The sequence below is a fragment of the Panthera uncia genome, chromosome C2 (assembly GCF_023721935.1).
Source record: "Panthera uncia isolate 11264 chromosome C2, Puncia_PCG_1.0, whole genome shotgun sequence".
In the NCBI taxonomy this organism is placed as follows: domain Eukaryota; kingdom Metazoa; phylum Chordata; class Mammalia; order Carnivora; family Felidae; genus Panthera; species Panthera uncia.
In genome coordinates this window covers 119,563,095-119,589,724 of record NC_064810.1, presented here as the reverse complement: position 1 = coordinate 119,589,724, position 26,630 = coordinate 119,563,095, and the positions used below count along the sequence as shown (strand labels likewise).

The following is a 26,630-nucleotide window of genomic DNA, read 5'->3' as shown; positions in this document are numbered from 1 at the left end:
TTGAAACCCACAGGCTGTTTAACAAGGAGCTGCCAGCTGTTTTCGAGTATCTAAGAAGCCAGCACATGCCAAGAGTCAACTTGTTCTGTGTTGATCCACAGCTTGCAGCTAGAATCAGTGTGCAGACCTATTGGGAGACACTACAACAAGTAAAAACAAACTGTAGAGGCACAGAGATCTTGTTTGTATCTTGTCGCCATGATTTAATAACGTGTGCTGTTGATTTGGTTTTCTGCCTGCGTATTAGAAGCACACACATCTGCCCTGCAGAGAGTAAAGGAGGTCATGTCAAGGGCCCCACATGGTGGCTGGTTCACATTGTGCTCTGTGAATGGAAACCTAGGGAATGATGGTTGTGAACAGTTAGAAGTTCCTCGTTCCAGGGCGCCTGGATGGCTCAGTCCGTTAAGCATCTGACTTCGGCTCAGGTCATGATCTCAAGGTTTGTGAGTTCGAGCCCCATGTCGGGCTCACTGCTGCCAGTGCAGAGCCTGCTTCAGATCCTCTGTCCACCTCTCTCTCTGCCCCTGCCCCCTCACATGCTCTCTCTTTTAAAAATAATTTTTTTTTTAAAGAAGTTCCTGGTCTCTGGGGAAGCAGAGCAAAGTTAGAAGGCTGCCAAGGGGCTCATACCTAGGTTGCAAGGGTGGCTGAGGGAGCATTGTTATTCTGCCCACGTGGGGTATGTTTTGAAAACACTGTGGCCACTGTTTGTAGGTGAATGTTGTCACCTTCCATGCTCATCCCCTGGGGAGCTGGGCCAGGCAGTAGAGGCTATCTAGGATGGAGGGTAGAAACCTTGACTCTGATTTTCCTTAGGTTGTTTTCCTATGGGGAGGTTTACTGTTGAACAATCAGCTGAGCATTACCAAAGACACCCCCCGAGGTCAAGGTGGCCCAGAGCCACCCAGGCTTAACACTTTGTTTCTGGGATTGGGGTTTATCAGCATCAAGGGTTCACCCTCCTTGTTGCCACAGAAAGGAATACCTGTAGTGCTATAGTCCAATGGACCCAGGTTCTGTCTCCTACTGTGACCTCACCCTCCTTGGGGGTTCAGTGCAGAAGTCATTGCCTCTCACCAAGCACAGATTCTGCTGAGCTGCTTTCAGATCCACGCCTGTCTTTTCAGACCCTCTCAGGTAGAGTTTATGAGGAGTTTGAATTTTGGAAACAGAGAACATTTATTTGGGGTCCCAAATACATTAATTTGATCCCTGGGGTGGGATCAGCCAGGGTAGTATGCTGTTTTAGCCATGATGCTAAACTTGTGAGTCTAATGAGTCCCCTCCAAGGCAGGGAGGGGGTGTCCCCAGGAGGCGTTGCAGGTCATTTTGGGACGCTAGGCACTGGCCCTTGGTTAGGGGTGGTGACTAAAGGGACAGAAGCAGTGCTTATTTGAAGGTCTAAGGTTGGGACCTGTTTGTTAACAGAGATGCTGGTTGTCAAAGTACAGGCTCACTTGTGAGGTGCAAGTGTATTTTTGTTAGTCTTTTAGCAAATGTTCTCTTTTTGTAGAAAGTCTGACAAATCTCTTTAAAGGAGTGGTTCCCAAAATCCCCTGCAGGGCCTTGCTGGGGTTAGGGGCTGGGAGATAAGGGACTCCAGCGCTCTGGATCATACTTCATTCCCTACCAATACACTTTTTTAAAAAAATAGGTGAGATGAGATAAAATTCACATACCATCCAGTTCACCCAGAGTGCACAATTCAATAGCTTTTAGTTTGTGTTATTCGCAAAGGTATGCAACCCTCCCCACATCAGTAAATGAGTTTTGTCTGGTTGCGTCTCTTGGGGCTCTGAAGGAGATTGTATCCGAAAGAGGAAAAGATGCCGCCACTAAGAGAAGGTTTGAAATTTTTGTTGTCCTCTTACTGTACCACGCTGAATCTTTTCTGAGGAGAGTGTGGTTTTCAAGTTCTATCTGGAACCCCAGAGAGAATCAGGAGATAAACTGAATGTCTAAGACTGATGGGTTACCACCTAGAGCCAGCATTCACTTTTCTCACCAGTGCCCATCATTCACCATTTTTTTAACGTCCTTTTGCACTGCTGTGACGTGGTTAGAGGAAATAAGAATGGGTGGAATGGGGCTTTGGGAAGACCAGTGGACGTCGCTGAAATAGGGTCACCGGTCCAGATGCGAAGAGGCCTTTGATTAGCAGATGGAGCTATGAGTGTAGGGACGAGTCCTCTGGCACACTCCAGCCATCCCCAAAGGCATTACTGCGGGACGTGTGACAGTGACTGGCATTCAGGTTAAGGATTACAATTTTAAAAAGACCAGAATCATATTAGCCCAATATTCACCAAAAAAGGTTGAAGATGTACAAGTTGGTTGTCAGCATTGGGTGAGTACGTGCTGGTCAGTAAACACTTGTCTGTCTGGCACACTGTAAGTGCTCGATAAATTTCCTTACCTTTTTCTTTGGAAAGGTCATGCTGGAAAGTATCTCATTTTCTTTTGATGTCAGATCAATGAAGCGTTCACGAATTGGTTTCCTCCTCTTAATGTGAAGGGAGCATTCTCGGCTGCTCTTACTTGGGGGCAAAGACGTAATCAACAGTGGGCTATTGTTCTCTGACTAGGATTCCCACTTCCCTGCTGGAGGACTGGGCTAATTGGATTATTTTCAGTTGACAAACTTGGTTTTCCACCTCAGAACACATGTTTATTGCCTCTGTTTTATTCACAGGATGTGTTCCCGATTGGAGGTGAAACCATGAAAGGAAAACAGAACGAATAATAATGCTTTTCCGCAATCGCTTCTTGCTGCTGCTGGCCCTGGCTGCCCTGCTGGCCTTTGTGAGCCTCAGCCTGCAGTTTTGTGAGTATCGCCTGGTGTCACTGGGTCGTGGTAGGGGAGGGGGCTTCATTCTGAAATAGAGGGCCCTTGTGGGGAGCAAACAAGTAGGCCCCAAAGCCTTTGTTTTTCAAATGAACAATGGAGTTTAAAACAACTGAGTCTTTTTATTGTTGGTACTGATGGTGAATGGTTGTGAGTACAAATCCCAAACTGCAGAGCATTGTCCTGAGTGTCTTTTTCGGCCATAAGGAACTAGAGTGCTCACTAGGCCTCATGATACGTCTTTGGCTTTTGCACAGATAACTAAATTGCCCAGTTATTCTGCCTTGGATTCCCAAGGCAGAGACACTGAGTGGCCCGGCTTGAGCAGGGATATTTGGCTGCTGGTTGGTTCTTTGAGCCTCGGGTGTCTGTTTTATGTTCGGTGAACTGTGGGGCTGCCGTTGTTGGAGAGGGTGGGGGAATTAGGTACCAAACTCTGTCTCCTGGGGCAGCAAGGACCATGCATGGGAAGTCGTGTGTGGTGAGGAAGAGCAGGGCCGATGAAGTCAGTCCACAGACCTCACCGCCCAACACTTTGTCCTTCACGGGGAGCCTGTGCTCAGGCTGGGCCCTAAATCTGTGCACCCCACTGCTCCCCAAGAGTGGCCATCCTCTAACAGAGATCCAGCCCTGGCACGTCCTTGGTTGGAACCCCTCAGCTGTGGCCAGTGGTGTCTGGGAGGCTCTTTGCCCTCTAGGCTCCACCTCCACCCGGCGCCCCCCCCGCCCCCCCCCCCACCCCGCCCTTGATCTCTGTGCTGTAGCAGTGCTGAGTTACTTGGCATTCTCTACATGTTTACTCTGTTCTCTGTGCCCAGATCCCATCAGCCCCTCTGTCTGGAGTGCCATCCTCCTCACCTCCCTCCCATCCTTTTCTCCACATGGTTCATTCAGTCCTTTTCTCCTCTAGGAACCTTCCATAACCCCCTCACCCCTAACTTGGTCTGGTGCTTCTTTGATGCACATCCAGGATGCCCTAAACCTGTTCCCCTCCTTACATTAACCATGTAGTATTCTAATGCTCAGTTCTTGTGTCTCTTCCTTCAACAAGACTGTCTGTTCAGGGGCACCTGGGTGGCTCAGTTGGTTAAGTGTCTGACTCTTGGTTTCGGCTCAGGTCATGATCCCATGGTTTGTGAGTTCGAGGCCCAAGTTGGGCTCTGCACTGACAGCTCAGAGCCTGCTTGGAATTCTCTGTCTCCCTTTCTCTCCACCCCATCCCTGCTTGTGCATGTGTGTTTTTTTTTTTTTTTTTTTTTGGCTTGTTCATAACCTGTGCGTGTTCTCTCTCTGAAAAATAAACTTTAAAATATATATGTATAAAACTCTGTGTTCTCTGAGAGCAGGGAACCATGTCCTGTTTCCCTCTATACCCTAGGAATTGCACTGCCAATGACACAGTAGGTGTTTCATGACTGTTTATTAAACGAATGAATGAGCTATACCTGCTCCAAAAAACAGGCTGATCCTAATTCCCTCTCCTTCTGGTGCTGTGTACTTGAAGCTGACAATGTAAGATACTGGCATTTTTTTTTTTATTATTTTTTATTTATTTATTTATTTTTGCTGTCACCTGCCTTCCCTCCATTATACCAGCTCACCCTGATGGGTGGGAGACAAGTGGTTGGCACCCATCACTGCCTAGGACGGCTCTGTGAGGAGGTGGCGTTTCTGTTGCCGTTTGAATGATGGAAAGAAGAGCAGGTGGTTCAGCAAGTGGGTTGTTCTGAGTGCACTGGGGAACGTGGGACAGACTTGGCACTTGGAATAAGTGGTTTGAAGTGAGGAGGCTTTGAGCAGGTTTCCCTGACACACCTCCATGTGACATACTCCATGCACACGTCCGGTACATGTGACAGGCTATCTCTAATACTAAAGACTATTAAAAATACTCCTTTTATCCTTCCAGGATAGGAAATGAGGTCAAGAGAGGGTGGGCATAGGAAGTTTAAAGATAGTCCAGATGGTTAATGAACCATAACATACAAATCCTTTCTAAAAAGACATGTGCTAGGACCCTCGGCAGTTTAATTGTTCATAACTCGTCATGAAAAATTTTTCCCTCCTTTGGTTGGAGAGGTAGGAGGGTACAATCAACCTTGAGTTTTATTCTGAGAAGCTGACGGGTCCCGAGACATGAATGTGGGTTACTTGTGTTCGCTGCGTTTCTTTTGCATGAGGTGGTTTCCACGTCACTGAATTGGCCAGTGTGTTTTGCTTATATAACTCTTCTGAAAGTACCTTCTGTTTTAGGAGAGCCAATTTTCAGCCATACTTTTTTTTAAGGAAAATTTTGCAGAGTAAATTAGGCTGCCTGGGTTTGAGCTCTTTATTCTTGGCTACATCGGAGTTCGGGAAGATATTAAGATATGGATGTTCTTACTGCTGTTCTACTTCTAGGTAAACTGTAACTTTGGAATTTACCCATTTCTGTGGAAATGGAGTTTAATTGCTTTATTTAATTGCGTCGCGGGTTGCTGGTTATTATGGTGTGAGGAATGGCACTAATTGATAATACGAAGGTATATGTTTGACTAACGCTTGTGTGTTCATTCCTACCCTAAATTATATGGACTTTTTTTCATCATTTCTTTTGACTAATTTTTGAATGCCAAATTAGCACACGTAACTATTTTAGGTAATATTTTTGAGGCAGTCAAACATAACGTAGGTTTTCTCATGCGTTAAGTGAACAGTATGGTTTTATTTACTTTCTGCAATGATCATGTATTTTGTCTTGTTGATAGTTTTCTTTTTCTGGTGTTTTGAATATGGGAAAGTTATGACCCGGGTTACAATTTAAAAATCATGTTGTTTAAATAAGCATTTCTTCCTCTTGGTGCAGAAAGTGGGTCTGTGAACCCGGGTATGTTTATTAAGTGCTTATGTGTGTTGGGCATTTTTCTACAGTGTCGGGGTGGAGGTGGTATGGAAAGGATATAAAAAAGGTTAAGACACAGTTCATAGTTTCTCAGAATATGTTTCTTTTAAATGGCGTTAATGCTAACAGCCTCTAATGAAAATCATTCATTTTGTATTTCCAAGTCCTTGATGCTTTTGAATTTGGAAATAGGGAAATTCTGAAATTCCTGATGTTTGAATTGTAGAAGGGAACAAGTAAGGCATGCCTATCTTTAGTTCTGGTTAAAATGTTTACAAGTGGAAAAATTACTTCTCAAATTAAGGCACTCCGTTAGTGCAACTGGGCAAGAGGACCAGGACGTGAAGACTTGTGAATGATTAGTTATTTTCTAATCATTTGTTATGTTAGATTAGATTAGTTAGATTAGTTATGTTTCTGCTCTTTGTGCTCTTTTGTAATCGTCCATTTTCTTGCTTCGGCTCAGCCTTTCTTTAATTCTTATTTTATGCTCATTTCACCATGTTCCACCCAGCATTCCCAAGATGGCAGTGTGACAGGAGTGCGCAGGCTCTGGAATGACAGCCTTGGATTTGAATGCTGCTCTGACACCTACCAGCCGTGTGCCCTTGGGCAAGTTCGACTTCTCAGAGCCTGTGTTTCTTCTGTAAAATGGAATTAATTGCTGCTTTGCAATGCTGGTGTGAGAACAGACACCTTGCAGGGAAACCCTTGGCTTAGGGAAGCGTAGTCAGTGTAAACCTTTTAAGCAATAGCACGGAGTCCTGTTACCACATACCATCTTCAGGAACCAGGGCTCTTGGTGTCCCACAGGCTGCCGAGCCTTGTGACCTTTCAACCACTTGTCAGGGAGGAGGCTTTTGAAATATATCTTACATTTATATGGTTTTGATTAGACTTCTTTGGCCGAGATAGCAACCAGTCTACACTGGGCACATGGCACCTATATCTGGGGGCAATTTTCCTGGGCAGAGCCCCAGTTGACCAGAGCAGATTCTGAAGGAAATTCCGAAGACGGATTAGAGGTTCAGATCCCCAGGCAGAAGAGGGAAAGTTACCTGCAGTCATGAAAGCCAGGGCTGTCTTCAATATCTGAAGAACGTTTTCTGCAGGAGTCACACCTGTTCTCTGTTGGCCCAGGTGACCATGGGGACACATTCCAGTTAGGCAGAAGGTGGAACAGCCAAAAGGTCAGTGTCATACAGAGGTGGAATGCATAGTGTGCAAATTCTGGAGCATTGCTCTGCAAAGAGGAGAATATTAGGTCATTGGGCCTGATTAAGGTCTCTTAAAGCTTAGAAGTTTCATGAATTTTACCTTTTTTGGTTGATCCAGTGCCATGAGTATGTATAACTTTGTCCTTCAGCAAATGTCCTTGAGTTTCCACCACGGGTTAGATCCTGGGCCGGTAGCTTAATCCCTCAAAGGCCACAGGAGCCATTTGTCTACTGGAAGAGAATCATGACAGACACTTGGAATACAGATTGCATTGTGCTAACACAGGTAAGAGGCGATACCATGTAAGGTGAGAGGGGGTAAGAACATGGCTAAAGAGTTAGACTGCCTGGATCAAATCACTGTCCTGCCACTTACCAGCTAGGTGATCTCAGCCATATCATTTACCCTCTTCATACCTCAGTTTCCTCATCTGTAGAATAGGGATAACGATGGTTCCTATTTCATAGGGTTAGTAAAGGATTAAGTGAGGTCATGTTTATAAAACACCTAGAACAGTGGCTGGCGCATAGTGATTGGTGTAAGTATGTTTGTTAAATAAAATGGATTAGAGATCATTTATGGCAGAGTGATATGGGAGGATAGAGGACGAGAAGCTAATTTAGACTGGGAGTTCAGGGAAGACTCCCCAGCAGAGGTGACCTCCTCGAGGGATGAGTAGACGTTGGCCGTGGAGGAAGGTGAGAAGAGCATTCCTGCAGATGGAGATGGTGTGCAAAGGCAGTGAGAGAGCAGGACCAGTTTAATCACCTGTGTGTAGCTATTAACGTGGACAAAGGCTGGGGCCACCTCCATCCCCACGTGACGTCCTGAAGGCTGTGGGGAGCCACTGAAGGAGGGAACACACCAGCATATTTATGTCTTGGAAGGACCACAGTCTGGGATAGTGTTTGCCAAGTGTGGTCTCCTGAGCACCTTGAGCAGACTGGACCTGGGGACTTGTAAAGAGTACATATTCCAAAAACAAAAAAAAGGGCACAAAATTCCAAATTTTGACAGGAATGGGACCCAGAAATCTACATTTTTGACAAGTTCCCTGGGTGAGTCTAGTGAGCACAAATTTTGGACACTCCCTGTTTGGAGGCTGATGGAAGCACGAAGCCGGGAGGCAACTCAGGCCATTTCGCCTCCATAAAAGTCTGAGGGTGGCACCCTGAAGGTGTTGGCCCAGGGAAGAAGAAGCAAAGCCAAAACAGCAGGTGATGGGTTGGTAGAGTGGGTCACGGCAATGGGAGAAGAGGGAAGACCCCACCAGGACACACGGGAGTCTGCCTGGGGTAGTTCGGTGAATGCCTTATTCACTAAACCATTCATGCGTTCATTCACGTAAACATCTCATCTCCCCCTGGGTTAAGTGTGCCAAAGGCCCATGACATGGCCTGCCCACAACATGGCCTGGGAGGTAACCACGTGGAGCTGATGGCTCCGTGGGACGGAATAAGGCCCAGACAAGTGGACAAGCTGGTCACAGAGCAGGACGGGTAGTTGGGGGGTGTCTCTGAGGTGCATGGAGGTCATTGGAGGTCCCCAAAGGCTGACTGGGTACTACGTACTGCTGGAAAGTGGATTTCAGGATCTGAGCCTAAGAGAGACTCTGTCCAGACCCCCTGCTGGGGCACTCTGTGTTCACTGTTCCTGAAGCCATGACTTGGAGAGACCAGGTCTCCTGGGGGCATGTAGAAGCCACTCCAGACTGACAGTTTTCTTTGGCCCAACCAATGTTTTCACATGTTTGCTTTTATTTATGAATGTTTTAGAACTTAGGCAGTTTCACCTAAACTTCCAGCCCCTCTTTAAAAAAAAAAAAAAAACCACTTTCCAGCAAGCTGAGACCCATGGTCCCTTGCAACGAGAGTAGCTGGAGCAAGCAGCAAGGTAGGGGCCGCTCCCCGTGGGGGTGTGCAAGCTCTTCCTTTCTCCACAGTCTCCACTTGCTAAGCCCTGTCACCTTGGAGTTTGTGCCCTATCACACAGGTAGAGGAAAGAGAGGACAGGGCAAAGATGAAATCTGGGCAGACAGAGGAAGGGAAGCCATGAAGGAGACAGAATGGCAGCAGATGGGGCGCTTGGGTGGCTCAGTCGGTTGAGCATCCAACTTCGGCTTGGGTCACAATCTCGCGGTTTTTGAATTCGAGCCCCGTGTCAGGCTCTGTGCTGATAGCTCAGAGCCTGGAGCCTGTTTCAGATTCTGTGTCTCCCTCTCTCTCTCTGCCCCTCCCCCACTCATGTTTGCTCATGCTTTCTCTCTCTCTCTCTCTCTCTCTCTCTCTCTCTCTCTCTGTCAAAAAAAATAAATAAACATTAAAAAAAATTAAAAACAAAAAAAAGAACGGCAGCAGAGAGGTGGGGTTCCAAAGCCAAGGGAAACAGGTGGGCAGATGAGGAGCCTCAGCTTAATCACGTGTGTGTGCGCGCGCGTGCGCACAGTAGGCACCCCAGCCGAACCGGCTTAGTGTGTGAGTCATTTGTGTGTGCGTAGTATGAGTGGTGGTGTGTACGTGTGTCTTCAGTAGTTTCCCAGGTAGCTCTCTTCCAGCAGGGCCACCATTTTCCCACAGCCTGCAGTCCTCACACCCCCTCCCCTTTTATACGCTACTTTGGATCGATCGTCCTCTGGGAAATGGAATAACCAAGTTTGCTTGAACCGTGTGTAAATTAAAAGAAAATTGCCTCTGAGGAGGAGAGTGAGGAGCCCCCGACAGGTGCCTGGGTATTGTGACATTCGCCTTGATTGTTCACACCCCAGCCTCAGCCTGCTCTTTGTAGTTGACTGTTGACATTCACAGCTCCCCGCTTTTTTGCACGCACCCTTGAAGGTCTGGGGTAGATGGGGGTAGGGATTTTGCTGAGGCACAAATTTGGATAATAATAGCTGGGAGTGAGCTCCTGGCTGCTGAGCAGGCCTGGCCCTGCCAGCCGACTGGGGGCCTTGTGGTTCCCTACCCTTCATCCTGAGTCCATTTTATGGAGGAAAGTGTGTGCCCCAGTGGTGTGTGTGAACTGGGGATTCATGAAGATTTTAGTGTTTTCATGACAAAGATTTGAGGATGCCAAGGGCCTTAGGTGCTATGTACTCTATTTTAAAAGCCACAGTAAGGTTCCTCCTAGGATTTTATTTTGGTGAGTTGGAGTCAAAAAGAATGAGGAGTTAAATATGAGGGTTTGCATTTTTATCCTAAGTTCTATTCCTAATATCCCAATCTCAACATTATCACTAAAGTTTTACATGCAGTATTTTTAAAATTTCAATCCTTTTCTTGGAGACTTGTTTTCTGTTTGGTTTCTGAGAGGTTTAATTTTGTTTTTTCTCTGAATGATTCATATCCAACTACCACATAGAATGAATTTCCCTTCCTGTCAATACTGTTGAATTGACACACACATGTATTCCCATATAAAATACCATATGTACTTTTAGTTAATATATTATGGACAACCTTCCAAGTGATTACAGATGGGTGTATATCTAATCATGGTGTAATGGCTGCAGGAGTATTTACCATTGGACACTTCTGCTGCCTTCCCCCTTTGTCTGTTATAAGCAATGCTTTCATAAACATCTTGGAATGCACATTTCCATCCTCTCACCTAATTATTCTTTTTTTAAATTTTTTTTAAGTTTACTTATTTATTTTGAGAGAGAGAGCAAGCAGGGGAGGGGCAGAGAGGGAGAGAGAGAATCCCAAGCAGGCTCCATGCTTTCAGCACAGAGCCCTACGTGGGGCTCAAACTGAACCGCGAGATCATGATTTGAGTCGGACTCTTAACTGACTGAGCCGCCCAGGTGCCTCTTGCCTAATTATTTTTAAGAGAAATTCTCTAAGATCAGAAACTAGGAAGGAAGGAGAGAAGGAAGGGAGGAAGAAATGAAAGAGGAAGGGAGGGAGGAAGGGGAAAGAAAGAGAGAAACAACGCCCCCACTCTGGAAATGCCCCCCCCACACATTAAATATGTCTATTTTTAGCTCATGGAAGGGCCTGCTATGGGATACTCTCACCCCTCCTCCAGTGTAACTACCACGTGAACATGTTCATCGCATAAGACATGTGACGAAAGTGGATTTGGCACACTTAATTTTGACACTTACCTACAGAATTTTTTCACCCACAAGGAAGGGAATCTCATTTTAGAGAAGAGGAGACTATCAGGGCTAGCCAGTAAGACTAGAAAACGTTAGCCAAAGTAGCCAGTGAACTTCGGAGCATATCCGAATATGCCAGGACTGTGTGAGGAGAGGAACAAAATAGGAGAGGAAAGCTGCAGGGTGTTTACATCGGAGTAACCGCTGGATGGAGGGGAGCCAAGGACACAGTGCAAGTTTGCCCAGGTGGAGTTTACTCCAACTGCACTGATGAACTTGGGCCCCGCTCCCTGTTGCCTTGGCAACAGGGCACCTGCCCCAAGCTGATGACATTAAAAACCCCCAAAACTCAAGAAAGTCCACAGTGGCATGAGATAAGTCATAATCAGAGGTGGAGCCCTGTGATCTTGACGGCAGCTCTGTCCCAGGGGAAGGGGAGGCTGGGTGGTTTAAGAAACTACCAGGAATGAAGTCTTGACAGCAGAATCTGAATCTGGCATATGAGGGTGAAGTCAGGCTGCACCCAGGAAGAACTCTCTGACGGTCTCACTGTCCACACACAGTGCCTCACCCGCCTGGCAGAGCCAGGTTGCCCCCCACCCCGGGTGGGAGGGACAGGGAGTCGGCCATGATGTGTGGCCCCTCTCTGATATGTCTGGCTTGGGCTGCAGCATCACGTCTTGCACCCCACCCCCCGCCGCCTCCCTTCCTGTCTTTCCTGTATCATCTGAGGGGCTGGACCCCACTGCCCAGGGGTCTGCCTCTTGGAGAATCTGGAACCCAGCCAGAGTTCTGCCTCTTCCCAGCCCCAGGTATCCAGCAGAGGAAGGGCTGGCTGGTCATTCCAGGTACCTGAGGGCACAGGTCCCTCCCTTAGCATTGTCTCTCAGTGAGGGGGGCTTCCCCAAAGCTCTCCCTCACCCCTGGCCATCTCTTCCTAGTGACCCTTCCCACAGACAGACAACCAGCTGCCTTCCTGCGCAGCTGGTTTGTTGGCCTCATTGGGGTTTAGTTTCCCTCTAAAGGTAGATCTTTGAGACAGAAAACTTACTTGTTCCTCTTGAGGGGAAGAGGAAACAATGTCCTTGGGCCTTAGTGACTCTCACCAGAGCAGGGATAGAAGCATGGATTTAACCTCTGGCAGGACATCCAGCCACACATATGTGCTAAAATGTAGACTGTGGGTTGTTCTAGGTGATAAGATTACGGGTGATTTTCACTTCTGTTTATACCTTAGTGTTGAATGGCTATTTTAGGATGAACACATGTTTATGTGAGTTGTACAGCTCCTTTTGCATTTTGAAAAAAGAAAAATCTCCTGTCAAGGGTGTTGAACTCAGATACCTGTTTCCAGGCACCTAGGGTTGTTAGCCTGAGTCTGCAGATGTCCACATTGTCTCATTTCAAGGGTCCTTTGAACCCTGTGAACTGCCAGATTCAGAAGCTCGTGTATGCAGTCCTTTCTCAGGGTAGAGGACCAGTAGCTTTTATCAGATTCTCAAAGGTGAGGCAGAGGGGATTCAGGCTGAGAGATGGTTAAGAGTGGCTAATAGTTATTTTCACGGTTCTTTCTGGGAGCCTGTCCTTGGATGACTCTCCGATTTCTAGTTTCTGTCATGATTTGGCATCCTTTGTGCTTCTGTCATCTCATCCAAAGGACTCTGTTTGGGCCAAGCCAGTTATCAGTTGCCTCAGAGGAGAGTGAGGTTTCCTGGCCCCTCTGAGAGACCACAGCTGGGCTCACGCTCGGGCCATAGGGGGAACCCAGTCGTTGTGCTCTGGCAGTCCGTGGACTTAGGGTTCAGTTACCCATGTCAGAGGGAGGTCAGGCAAGGAGGAATTAAGAGCTTGGGAACAGTCTATGACAATACCTCTAGCCTGATCTGATGTGAGTCCCAACCCCATGAGCTACACCTGCTGTGGTTTACCAGCTCCCTGAATGGGACCAGGCTTATCACTGGGACAAAAGCACTTACTAGATTCCTACCTAACGGTGGTTCACCATGAGACAACAAGAATGAGGAATGAAGAATGGTTAAGAATGAGGAGAACAGGAAAGGTTGGTTATATTGCAGCCCAAACTGGATAGGTCGGAAAGGACAGATTTCAGCTATTTGATCAATCTTGTCCATGTAAAATCCAGTCCCTCAAAGTAAATGTGGACTTGATTTTCACCTTGCTTGATTTCTACTCCTGCCTTTAAAAGTAAATGGCCAAAGGCAGATAACCGAACTGGTCTTTGGTTGTGGTTCTGTCTTATATTTGAGAATTACATATAGATATTTATATATTCAGTGCTGGGTAGAGGCACAATGGGCCTTTAGGACAATTTAGTGGATTGGGGAGCACTGAGGGAATTGTGGAAATTGCCTGTGGAGCAAATCATTATTTTCTGGCAGGCCAGTGAAGGAGAGAGAATTCAAGAGCCTTTGGATGATTGGGGAGTACAAGGACCAGGGGTATTTTAGCTTGTAAGAAGGTACCACCTTGGGGGCATATGGCTGGCTCAGTTGGTAGAGCATGCGATTCATGATGTTGGGGTCATGAGTTTGAGCCTCACTTTGGGCATGGAGCTTACTTTAAAAAAAAAAAAAAGGTGTCATCTTGGATATGCTGGATGTATTTAAAGGAGTCAGAAAAGCTCCTAAAATTGAGTAGTCGAGAGGAGAAGGGAGACTGGTTCATTGTGCTTCTGTGAAAGGTGTGGACACAGAGGGTCTGTATCGCTTCCAGATCCTGAGTTAAAGAGAGCACCTTTTAAGAGCCTGGAAGTAGCCAGAATAATCATTTCAAGGGGCCAGACATGCAAATAACATTTCTTATCCCTTGCCACACTGCAGGCACTATATGGTGTTCCACAGGCGAGGTCTTCGGTCATCCGTGCCACCACTGTGGTAGGGATGCCATTATCTTAATTTTACAGGTGAGGGGAATAAAACATAGTGAGGCAGGAACGTTTGCCCAAAGTCACGCGGCTAGGAAGTAACAAAATTGGGACTTGAACCCAGGTTTGTGACTCAGTGGCCCCCAGTCCCGTACCACCTGTCTGCAGTCAGAACCATGGGCAGCAAGGGTGACTGAGGACAGACTTCAGTGGCCCTGGAAAGGAGGAGCCCCACAAAAGAGGTGACTGCAGTCCCCCAGGGAGATGACCAGCCCAGGGCTGATGGTGAGGCAGGCCCTGGAGCTAGGAGGGTAAAAAGGAGATGGAGGGGCCACTCTTTTGGCCCGATGAGGTTCTCTGCCGCTGCAGTCCGTGGTGTAACTCAGGCAGCTGAGCCACTGGTGGAGAGGTGAGCCAGCACTTCAGCCCTGCTGTGCTTCGGTCCACGCGGACACCTCTGGGTCTGTGACACCTGGGCCTTGGACCTTCCAGGTGCCCGTGTAACGAAAGGAAGAGCTGACAAATAAATGACACAAGCACAGGGACAGTAGGGGACATCTTATAGCCCAGGGCCTAGGGTAGGGATGGCAGGAGGCCACCTGAGTCCTTGTGAAACTGCTCCTTTCATGTGAGGAAGCCTTTCTTTCCTGGACAGGGCCCTTATTGGCAAAGTTGGCTAGACTCAGGTCCCTATCCCTGGACCCCAGTCAGCTTGGCAAGGGCGGAGCCCTGGAGGAGCAGCATGACAGCCCCCCATCAGGCCACAGGGTTGGCATGGGGGGAGGTGCCACTCCACAGAAGGGAGGGACAGGAGGTGATCTGGGTCAGGAACACAGGTGCGGAGGGGAGGCACAGTACTCAGTCAAGTCAGATTTGAAGCACCTGTAAAGGGCTTGCATACAGGGGGTTAAGGCCAGACCTTGTGGGAAAAGGCCAAGTGTACAGGTAGATTTTTATTCTCTGCCCTGGGCCAGAGCCCTGATATGGGGAGATGAGCTAGAGACCATGGGCATTGGCTTGGTGCCCTCAAGGAAGGACACTAGCCTGTCCGTATGGAAGTCAGAGTGACTCCCAGGTAATGAGCTGGCAGCAGACATCTGACTGTGAGACTACCTGCTGATCCTGTGGATCACTGAAGTTGTCAAAGTAACTGAAGCGGCCTGAGGCCCAAGGCCAGACAGGGGCTTACAGCCTAGAGGCCTGTGCTGGTAAGTAATGATCTGATCCTGACCCTGGGCCCTTATATCTCTTTTCTCTGCCCAGTGAGACACTTCATCAAAAGCAGAGAGCACAGTCCCTGGCTCAGAGCAGTCCTCCAGCTCAGCAAGCCATTTATGGAGGGCCTGCCCTGTGCTGGTCCGATGGGCAGTATTATAAACGGGAAAAAGACATAGCTCTAACCCTCAAGATGTTTGGGGTGGCAGGTTGACAAACTGGACAGCCCTGCTTATGGGTACTGTGGTGCGAGCCAAGATGGCAGCAAGAACCAGGTAGGCCCATGGAAGAGGGATGTCAGGGTGGGATTCCTGGAGGGGTGACCCTGGGATCCTTATGGAGTTGGCCAGATTTGGGGGGCAGTGGTGAGATGAGGGTAATTAGATGTAAAGGGGGGAGTGTGGTTGAGAAACACCTGTGGTAGTGGGGACAGCTCTGAGCAGTTCAGGACAGTGAGAACCAGGTTAGGGGTGAGTATGCAGGAGGGTGGATCTGGGGGAGATGTCTCACCCCAGGCTTCTGTGCATCAGAACCTCCCCAACACGTCTAGTGTGTGGAGGACCCGTCAAAGGGCCCCATGTGGCCTGGCCCTGCATTCTGATGATTCAGGAAGGTGTAAACAGCACAGGGTGCTATCAGAAGCTAGTGAGTGAGGTTGACAGGCCCAGATGTCAGAGGAAGAAGCAGCAGATACAGTCTTTCTGGATGGAAGGTCTGTGATTTTTACCCAGTCTTTCAAACCACTGCTTCCCGGGGTTATGAATGAGTCATTTGAACCCAGATACTATGGTTCCTTCTTATTCCATGGGCTGCTTAGTAAAAATACCACAAACGGGGTAGCTTTTAAACAACAGAAATGTATTACTTTCAGTTCTGGAGACTGGGAAGTCCAAGACCAAAGCACCAGCAGATTCAGCGTCTGTCAAGACCCGCCTCTTAGAAGGCATCTTTTCTCTGCAATCTCATACGGTAGAGGGGCAGGGTCGGGGTTACTCTTTGGGGTCTCATTTATAAGGATGCTAATCCCATTTGACCTAATCATCTCCCAAAGCCCTCACCTCTAGATATCATCACACTGGGGGTTAGGATTTCAACATGCAAATTTTAAGGGGACACAGACATTCAGTATATAGCAGTTCCCAAGTGGTAGCCCCCATAGGCCTTACCCTATGTGCTTACAGATAAAGTAGCAAACTGTGGGGACCCTGGGATGCCCAGGGACCAATGGCCCCCAGTCTCTGTGTCACTTCTACCATCATGTGTCCTTAGCTTCACCTGTCTCTGACCCAGACTCCAAGGGAGTGTGCCCACAGGCAGGGTTAAGAAGCCAGAATCTGGCACCGTTCCGTAAAAGATCAGAGTTAAGGATTGAGGGCTGCTGCACGGCCAGAATTGCTGGGTCATTAAGATGCTGCCCTCAGACATATACTTTTCTCATTCGCTTGCTCTGGCACAAATTCCCCCAGAGTAAATTACCTCCAGACACCCGAGCTGTGTGTTAGCAGTTCTGGCCCCTTCCAGGTGCGGGGAAGAACGTTGCTGTAGGACCAAAGAGCTAATTTTGAATTGGGAAGAGCCAACTCTGTAGCTCTGTGATTGTTGTTTTATTGTTGTTTTAGTACAAGTAATACAAGTAATGAATGAAAATACGCTAATAACTATGCTGATACTATTCTGCTAATAGTGTATCAAGACATTATAGCAGGATACATATATGTCTATACATATCGGATATGTATAACATATGCTTACTGTGAGTATGTGTGTGTGAAATACATAAAACAATATGGAAATTTATGGAAAAACAAGTAAAAATACTTCTTCACACCCCATACCCCTGTTCCCCAGAAAAAACCGCTGTGTTGTCAGGATGTCCTTATAGACATTTTTTATGCACTTACATAATATGCTTGTAGATTCATACATTTATGGTTTTTTTTTTCTTATCTAGTGACTTGGTTTATTCACTTCGCTTCATTTACCTTTGATTCTTTTCCATTCTGTTTAGTCATGGCAGAATATTCCCCAATATGGATGCAGCATTCTGTTATGTTCATGATGGATATTTAGTTGATTTCCCTTTTTTGTTATTACAAACAGCACTGTGGTGAACTTCCGTGGCCATACCTGTTTGTGATTCGAATTGATACCTCTGTTGAGTAGCTTCCAAGTTGTAGAATAATGGGATCAGGGATAAAGCACATAGAACATTCTGGTGAATGCTGCCAAATTCTTCCAAAGGTTCCAGTTTCCACTGCCACCTGCAGCACGTGGAAGGCAGCTTCACACCCGTGCGGGTACTGACAGGATTATTAAAACGTGATATTCTAGTCTGTTGTCAGGGTGTCACATCCTGTTGTTTTATTTTGTATTTAAGTATGAATAATGTTGAACATCTTTTCATATGCTTATTGCCATTGGTATTTATTTTTCTGTACTTGGCCCGCTTATATCCCTTGCTGATTTTATGGTTGCAGGAGCTCGTATGCATTTTGGATATTAATAATTTGTCTGTTAGGCATGTTGCATATATGTTCCTTTCCTTTTGTTTATAACATCGGTTTGCCAAAGGGAAGTCTAAAGTATTTATTTAGAAGAATTTGTAGGGGCTCCTGGGTGGCTCAGTCCTTTCCGCATCCGACTTCAGCTCAGGTCATGATCTTGCAGTTCATGAGTTCTTGAGTTTGAGCCCCACATCAGGCTCTGTGCTGACAGCTCAAAGCCTGGAGCCTGCCTCGGATTCGGTGTCTCCTCCTCTCTCTGCCCCCCTCCCTCCCCCTCTCCCTTCTTCTCCCCCTCCCTCCCACCCTCTCTCTCTCTGTCTCAAAAATAAATAAATTTTAAAAGAAAAAGAATTTTTAGAGTAAATTAGGGAATTTAAATGGATTTAGATTGGCGATTGGGTCCTGTTTTAGCTATTGTTCAAATGTATGTATGTATATTATGGTGGTGATTAATAAACCTTTTAGAAATGGTGCATGGGCACACCTATTTCTATGCATTTTCTCAGTGGGTGGATGCTAAAAATGCCACTATCATTGTATAGAGAGTTCCAGAAAATCTGTGATGCTGCAGAGAGGTTCCCCATACACGGAAAGGTTGGAGACCATTGTCCCAGAAGATGGACTTAATCTGCTTATAAGTAATTCATAAAAGTCTGTTAATCAGGACTCATTTGATTGAAAGTGTCGAAAACCCAACTCAAAATAGCTTAAGCAAGAAGGGTTATGTAAGATGTATATATAACTGGGACCTCTAAGAGAGGTTCTGCCTTCATCCACATCATCCAGGGTCTCAAAGGATGGATATCCTCAGGTCTCCCTCCCTTCCTCCCTCTCCTCTCTCTCTGTCTCTCTCTCAGTCTCTGCATTTGTTGGTCTGCTTGTCTGTACTTAGTATCATTAGCTTCTACAGCAAGCAGAGGCTGTCTGAGGATGGATAGGTGGTTGGGCAGGCCCAGGTTTCCATTCTTAGAGATCATCATACAAAAGAGACCCTTTTCTAGTGTTTGCACAGCATCTCTGCCAAGGAAAAGGAGACGAATTGCCCCATCACTGTCCTCGTTGACTCAGTCACATGTCCACCCCAGCCAAGGGTCAGAGACACTGTGATTGACAGTTCAGCCACAACCAGGAGAGGAAGGAGCAGTTCATCAACAGAAAGGGGGATGCTAGCTGGACAGACTGCAGGACCCATGTATGACCTACAGAAGATTGGTAGGGAGAACCTGGCCTGGAGGCAGAGGAGTGAGCTTGAGATGCGGTTCCATCCACCACATATGCCTTAGGCAGCTGCCTCAGTCTCCCCCTGGGCTCTAGGCTCTCTTCTCTATAAAGTGGACTTGTGAGGATTAATGAGTGATGTCTGGATCAGGCTCTTGGGAACCTCGAAGTGCAAAGCAGGTGATATCAAATGAGATCTGTCAGACAACACATCTCGCACTTCGTAGGCACTCCATAGGTGATGGTTTTCCTCCCTGGTATTTCCTAGAATTCAGAGGGTGTTAGGAATGAAGCATTCAGTTTGCATGTTCTTCCTTTACCACCGTGAGTGAGGCGCCTTTCTCTGGGGTGGCCCACCCGTGGTTGCACAGGTAATTATTGGTCAGAAAAAGATAATGGCATTAAGAAAGAGGCAGGGCACATTTCCTGATGAGAAGCTGACTTCTTGCTGGACTAAAGTCCACCCTAATGCTGTGGGAGAGCATAGTCGCTCAGTGAAAATCTAGCCACACCCTGGGCCCCTCCAGCCGGCCTGGTCCCTCCTGTGACTGCACGTGCCATGACCTGCCTTGCCTTCCTTGCAGTCCACCTGACCCCGGTCTCCACAGCTAAGAATGGAGTGAGTAGCAAGAGTCGAAAGAGAATCATGCCTGACCCAGTGACTGAGCCTCCCGTGATGGACCCCGTTTACGAAGCTCTTTTGTACTGCAACATCCCCAGTGTGGCTGAGCGCAGCATGGAAGGTAGGTCTGCCTGTGCCGCCTAACTTGGTACCCAGCACCCCTCTGGGAATTAGTTCTTCAAGCAGCATAGCGCCACGGTACGGAGCCAGATGGCCTGGACTCAAATCCTGCAGTTGCCACTAGGTCGTGCCCTTGAATGAGTTCCCAAGTTAGCTTCCTCCTCTGCTGAATGGGGGTAACCAGCAGTACCTACTCACAGGGCTGCCCGAGGCCTGAAGTAACTGTTTTGAACAGCACGTGGCTCAGGATAAGCCCTCTGCAAATGTTTGCCATCATGGTTTTCGGTGAGACACCAGAGATGGAAAGGTGGGCTTGGCGGGCTCTAGGGCATCATCCCCCCAGCTCCCCTCTTTTCCAGTAAGCTCTCTCAGGGCTTAGGAAATCCACAGGATGCTGGATGCTCTGTTGGTGCATTGTAGTAAACGTGCAGGAAACTATGATTTCTGTGTTGAGTTTTGCTTTTTTGAAAGTGTATCAAAGAATGATGTTGAATATTTTTCTCAACAAATCAGTGACCTGATTTGTTTCGTGGAGGTTTAAAGCAGAAGTCATCGTTTCCAGTACTTCTGTGGGCCTCCCCCTAGTCTGTGGATGTGAGGGAGGCCCCACGAATCGACATGCCCCCATTTCACTGGTCTCCAGCCCCCAGCCACACCCCCAGAGGCTCCCCGTTACTTCTGGAGGCCTGAGACATGTATAACCATCCCTGTCATGTTCCTCCGCCTGCCTTGTGAGCCACCCCCACCCCCCAGCATGGCACCCTCTTACCATGGTCATCCCTCCCCACTTCTGCAGAGTGGAAAGGATCCACACTTCCTGCGCATTAACCAGGACACATGCTCCTCTCCCACAGGTCACGCCCCGCATCATTTTAAGCTGGTCTCCGTGCATGTGTTCATTCGACACGGGGACAGGTACCCGCTGTATGTCATTCCCAAAACGAAGCGACCAGAAATTGACTGCACTCTGCTGGCTAACAGGTAAATTGCACTTTTTCTAAAAGTCATTTTCAAGAATCTGTTCCCTCCGTCTCAGTCACAGTGCTGACTGGAGAATGACACAGGCCAGGAGTAACCTACACTCGCTGAGCACAGACCATTCGCCAGGAGCCTGATCTTTAGAACAATCCTGAGTGTTAATTGCCATTTCAGAGTTGCGAAGGAGGAGGCCCAGAGAAGCAAGGACACCTGTGTAAGGCCACACACAGCAGATAAGTTGAGATTTGGGTCCAGGCCTGTGTGAGGTCTGCTCTCCTCACCTGTGCTCTTCAGTTTGAGGAAAAGCTGGGACACAGTGCAGTGAACACTGGGCTGGATGTCCTCAGGCTCAGCTCTTCTCTTTGGGGGCAGCAGGTAAGTCCCTTAGTCTCTGAGCCTCCCCCTCCCGTCTCTGCAATGAGAATGACCGTGCTAACCATGCAGGGTCTGGGTGAGGAATGAAGTTAAATAACAGAGGGGAATGTGCATTACCAGCTGCAGAGCCATATAAATGTAAGATATACTTCAACCATTTAATTGTTCGTGGGAATAGAGACAGCACGTTCTTGATTGAGAACCCTTAGGGTAAAAAATAATTCAACAGAGAGTGGAAATTTTGAGTATAAAAATAGCACAGCTCTAGGAGTGCCTGGGTGGCTCGGTCAGTTAAGCATCTGACTTCGGCTCAGGTCACAATCTCACAGATCCTGAGTTCGAGCCCCGCATCGGGCTCTGTGCTGACAGCTCAGAGCCTGGAGCCTGCTTTGGATTCTGTGTCTCCCTCTCTCTGTTTCCCTGCCCTCCCCCACTCATGCTCGGTCTCTCTGTCTCTCAAAAGTAAATAAAACATTTAAAAAAAAATGTTTAAATGTTAAAAAAAAGAAAATGGCAGAGCTCTAAAATGAAATGACGAGAGGCACCTGGGCAGCTCAGTCAGTTGCGGTCCGACTTCAGCTCAGGTCATAATCTCATGGCTCATGAGTTCGAACCCCACATCAGGCTTACTGCTGTCAGCACAGATCCTGCTTCGGGTCTTCTGTCCCCCCCCCCCCCCCCCCCCCCCCCCCCCCCCCCCCTGCTTTCTCTCTCTCTCTCTCTCTCTCTCTCTCTCTCTCTCTCAAAAATAAATAAAACATTAAAAAAATTTTTTTTTAATGTAATGACGAGCCAGGCCTCTGCAAATGTGTCTGGGGGCACACCACATGGCTTGAGATTTACTGAACGAGAAGAGGAGATGGAGGGCAGTGCCCAGTGGGGAAGACGTTATTTGGATGGAATGCTTCTGGGTGCCAGCCTGCCTCGGGCAGGGCTGCTCTGGCAGAACCATGGGTTGCTTGTCTGCAGCCAGGCCTGTTCTTTCTAGTGGATGGCGGTGTGGAGCCAGGGGTTTCAGGTTAACTATTTGCGCCTCCAGGCTTCTCACTGTCCAAGATCATGGGGAAGAGGGAGTGAACCATTCGATGTAAACACATCATGAAATACCATATGACTATAGGCTTCCATGCACTTTCTCCTTTCCTGCTGGAGGTCACAAAGCTCACAGCCTGGGCGCTTGTGTCATCTGTTGTGTGTTTAGCAAGCATGGGTGCAGGTCCCAGTGTCCCGTGAGTTGGTAGAGCCCCAGGGTTGAGGCTGGCCCCTGTCAGAAGGCCATGCAGTCACTGGCTTTCTTCCCCCAGTCTCTAGCCTTCTGTGCCAACCCTTCCCCTGGGGTCTTCTGTACTGCTCTACCCACCTTTTGCCGGCCCCCCACCCCTGCAAGCCTGTGTACCTGCTGTTTAGCTTGCTTGCCCCGTCCCTGTGTGACCCACTCCTACAGCTCCTCAGGAGCTCCCCTGAGAAGCTGCCTCCTCTGTGAAACCTCTCCTGGTGTGTGAGGACGGGTTTCTGGTTGTATTGGGCACTGCCACTGCCTCACTTAAACTGAGAAGAGGGATGTATAGGAAGGGTCTCAAAGCAAAATATTTAATGACCAGACCTAAACTGGCCTTAGGACGAGGGCAAAGGTAGAGGCCACTTGCTGTGCCGGGTGTTAACCCTTTGGTTTCTGGATTGGGGGATTGGCTGGAGGAATAGGGTGAGGTGCAGGGAGGACAGCTCAGAGAAGGGGCTTTTCTCCACTGGCACAGACTTTGGATATCTGCCCTTTGAACTGCCCAGGAATGGACAGGAAAAGACCTCTGAGTTGGGCAACCTCAGGGCAGCCTCAGGGAGTTTGTGGACAGTTCCACGCTTCTACCCTGGTGACTCCCGGCTTCTGCTCCTCTTTTTCTGTCTGGGCTTCACATTCCCAGATGTGAGAATTTCAGTGGCTTGGCTCAGACCAGGAGTCTGTCCCCAGACCAGTCAGCTAGTGCTGCAGGGTCCCTGAGTACCTCAAGGCTCTGGAGGCTACCCTCGCTGTTCCTGGAGAAGGTACCCATTGGGCATAGCCCCCTGGCAGTGGGCAGGGCCTCCCCTTTGCACCTACATGCTTCGCAGCCTGTCTTCCGGCATGATTATCTGTGCCCTTCCCACATCACTGGCTCCTTAAGGGCATTGGGTCTTGCTCCTTCCTGTATCATTGGTGCCCAGTCTGAGCCTGGCATAAAGTAGGTGGACTAGGTTGGTTGCTGAGTGAATTCAGGACCTTGGTGAGAACACAAGTCATAATTGCTAATCAAGTGCCTCAATTGATTTCAGCCTCTGCCCTGGAATCCTCTGAGGACTTTGTGACCTTTTGGTTGTAGGGAAAATCACTTCACCTCTGTGAGCCTCAGTATTCTGTCCTGGCACATGGGGACAATAATCCATCCCTTGAATAGTCCATCCTCATGAAGTCTGACTAAGGGGACGGACTAAGCACTGAGCTGGTCATACTGAGAGGTTTACAAACGATGATGTTTCATTTACTGCAGCAGCCTGCAGGCCTTCTGGGGCCCGGCCTCTTTCCCACTCTGAGTGGTCATGGTCATGAGGCCAGGGCAGGTCCCAAGGTCCCTCATTCTGTCATAGCCAGGACAGGGCCCTCTGACAGGCCATTTCTGGAGCTCCCATTTGAGAGACGCTATTCTGGGGACCAGCTGCCCTGGCTGCTTCTGCCCTCATTTTCTCTGGCCTTGATCTTTTGGCCTACTTTTATTGAACATTCTGTATCTTTAAGAGCTGCTTTAAGTCTTTTGTGGAAAGAGGGTGGAGTATGCATGTTTAATTAAATAATGTCATTTCATTAATTCTACTTTTAAAAACATGAAGTTGACTTGTCATTATAAATACCCACTTGGGGAGCCTGGGTGGCTCTGTCAGTTGAGCATCCGACTGGCTCAGGTCATGATCTCACGGTTTGTGAGTTCGAGCCTCGCATCGGGCTGGCTGCTATCAGCCTATCAGCACAGGGTCCACTTTGGATCGTCTGTCCTCCTCTCTCTCTGCCCCTCCCCCGTTCACACTCTTTCCTTCTCTCTCTCTCTCTCTCTCTCTCTCTCTCTCTCAAAAAATAAATACAATATTTAAAAAAATTATAAATACCCACTTAGAGTGAGCAGGACTCCCAGTGACAGAGACCCACTTTGAGCCTCTGAATCCCCTGAGACTGTGGGGTCTGGGTCACCAGTTGTGCCTGTGCCTTCCCAGGTGCTAGTTCAGCTTCAAGAATCATTAATTTTTATGGCATCTTAAAGGCGGTGGATCCTGGACTGTGTCTGCTACTTCAGTCTAGTGACAGGGTTTATCGGGGCCAGCAGGCAGGCTTGCAGTGAGCTGAGTAATCAGTGCCAGTGTTGGTGCAAGGGAGCAGCCCCGTGTTTCCCTTCACGGTGACACATTCCATGGCTCTCCCGAGTCTTTGTAGTGGAAGCTGCCTCTTCACGAATGCCCTGTGCCTCATGACAAAGGTGCTGTTGTAACCCTCATAGGACAAGATTTAGCCAGGAATAAGGTTGTTAGCCATACATGTGCCATGTGTATTAAATGCTTTTTTTCTGCACTGAAGAATATGAATCAGATACTGTTTTCTATATTCAAGGAAGAAAAGAATATTCAATTCAACCAGTATTCAACACATTATTTTATTATTTTTTTAAATTGTATTTATTTATTTTGAGAGACAGAGAGAGTGCACGCAGGGGAGGAGCAGAGAAAGAGAGGGAGAGAGAATCCCAAGCAGGCTGCATGCTGTCAGTGCAGAGCCCGACCTGGGACTCGATCCCCAAAACCGTGAGATCGTGACCTGAGCTGAAACCAAGGGTCAGATGCTTAACCGATGGAGCCACCCAGGTGCCCCATTACATTTTATTTGAAAACATGTATTATGTGTCAGGTACCATGTCATGTAACAGGAGGTGACATGTGGGCAGGCACCTAAATAAGATGAAGGAGCCAGCCCTGTGCAGATCTGGGGGAATGGTGTTCCAGAAAGACAGAACAGCAAGTGCAAAGAGCCTGAGGCTGGAGGGGCTGCACATGTAGGAGAACAGTAAGACCAGTTATGTGGCTGGACTGGAAGACTAATGGGAGAGGGGGCTTCTAAAGATTCATGGAAGAGAGGCTGCTCCTGCCCCAGGGGGCCCACTCCCCTCTGAGAGACAGATCTGATGCCTAGCACATGGTGAGCCCTCGGGGAATGGTGGCCAGCATGAATGGTGACAGCAACGGCAAAGGTATTAGAGACAAAGAGGAAAACGTAGAAGCAGAAGTAGTTTTAGAACCATATTTAGGGGCACGAACCACAAGAGGGCAGCCTGACCCAGCTTGCGGCAGAGGGAGAGGTGGGATGCCAGGTCAGGGAAGGCCACCAAGAGAAAGGGACCTCAAGGGTGTGCAGGAACAAGTCAGGTGGCAGATGATGATAAATGATACCTGGGGCGGTGAAACCTGTGCAAAGGGGGGGCAGGTGGACAGCTCGGTGGACAGCTCAGCCCACAGGCTGGAGTGGAGAGGTAGCGAAGGACTAGGTTATCTGACACTTTGAATGCCCAGCTAAGGATTGTGGACACCAGGCACGAAGGCAGTGAGGGAGCTGGGAAATGGAGGGATGAAATTATGAAGATCTCTGACCGCCATGATGTGGAGGATGGATTAGACGCCGGCAGTGATGTTTACGTTCCTGTGGGGACAGCGATCCAAAAGAAAGATTTCCCGCAGAGTCCGAGCCGGAGTCCTTAAAATGACCTACAAGGCCTCTTGTGCTCTTCCTCATCCCCTTGCCCTGCTTTGCCCTCCGCTGTGGCTCTCCTCACCCTCACTCAGCCTCAGCCACACTGTCCCTAGCTCTCCTTCCCACTGACTGTGTCCTCTCTGCAGATAGCTGTTCCCCGGTGGCTTTATGGCTGGCCAGTTCCCTCACCTCCCACAAGCCTTTGCTTAAATGTCACCTTCTCAGTAAGACCACTCAGAAGACTTCACTTACAATTACAATGCACTTCTTCCACCCAAGTCTCCTGGGTCCCCTTTTTCCCTGCTCAACGCATCAATGCTTCATAGCATCCGTTACCTTCTAATGTGCATGCATGCATACATGCACGCACGCGTAAACACACACACTCTCTCTCTTTCTAGTGTTCATTGTATGTCGTCTGTTTCTCCAGGCTCCTAAGCTCCCTGAGGGCAGTGTTCAATGCCGCTATATCCCAAGTGCCCAAGACAGTGCCTGGCACATGGGAGGAGCACGATTAAGTATTTGTTGAATGAATAAATGATAGAGGCTGAAACTCAGGGAGTGGCAGCAGAGTTGGAGAGAAGTCTTGGATCTGAGAGAAGGGCACCAGGTGAGGTCGGTAGGACTTAGTGACAGGTTGGATGGGGGTGAGACAGAGAGAGGATGGTGCCCAGATTTCTGATGGGGTGTCTGGCTCGTGGTGGTGCCCCTCTCTGGAATAGAAAATGCAGAAGGAGGAGGAGTGGGAGGTAAGTTATGAGGACAGGTCTCAGTGCTAAGTTTGAGCTGTCATCAGGCATCCAAGTGATAATTTCTAGAAGGTGTGTAGGTGTGGACTCAGGGGCATTGTCTTGCTGGAAGGTAGAGGTTCATTTGAGAGTTCACATGTTGATGGCAGCTGAAGCCGTG

At 48.2% G+C, this 26,630-nt stretch overlaps 1 protein-coding gene across 5 annotated transcripts in view; it reads left to right on the top strand.

Moving 5' to 3' along the window:
• The window catches only part of PXYLP1 (2-phosphoxylose phosphatase 1), a 70,633-nt gene that overhangs the window by 33,293 nt on the left and 10,710 nt on the right, over positions 1-26,630 (top strand). For 4 of the 5 annotated variants that reach the window (XM_049629759.1, XM_049629760.1, XM_049629761.1 and 1 more), the window contains 3 exons: positions 2,696-2,827; positions 19,452-19,610; positions 20,464-20,590. In XM_049629759.1, the coding sequence (XP_049485716.1) occupies positions 2,749-2,827; positions 19,452-19,610; positions 20,464-20,590 (365 nt within the window). In that variant the 5' untranslated portion in view covers positions 2,696-2,748. Of the gene's footprint in view, positions 1-623; positions 1,141-2,695; positions 2,828-19,451; positions 19,611-20,463; positions 20,591-26,630 lie in introns of those variants that run through there. The other variant, XM_049629762.1, reaches the window with a different exon arrangement.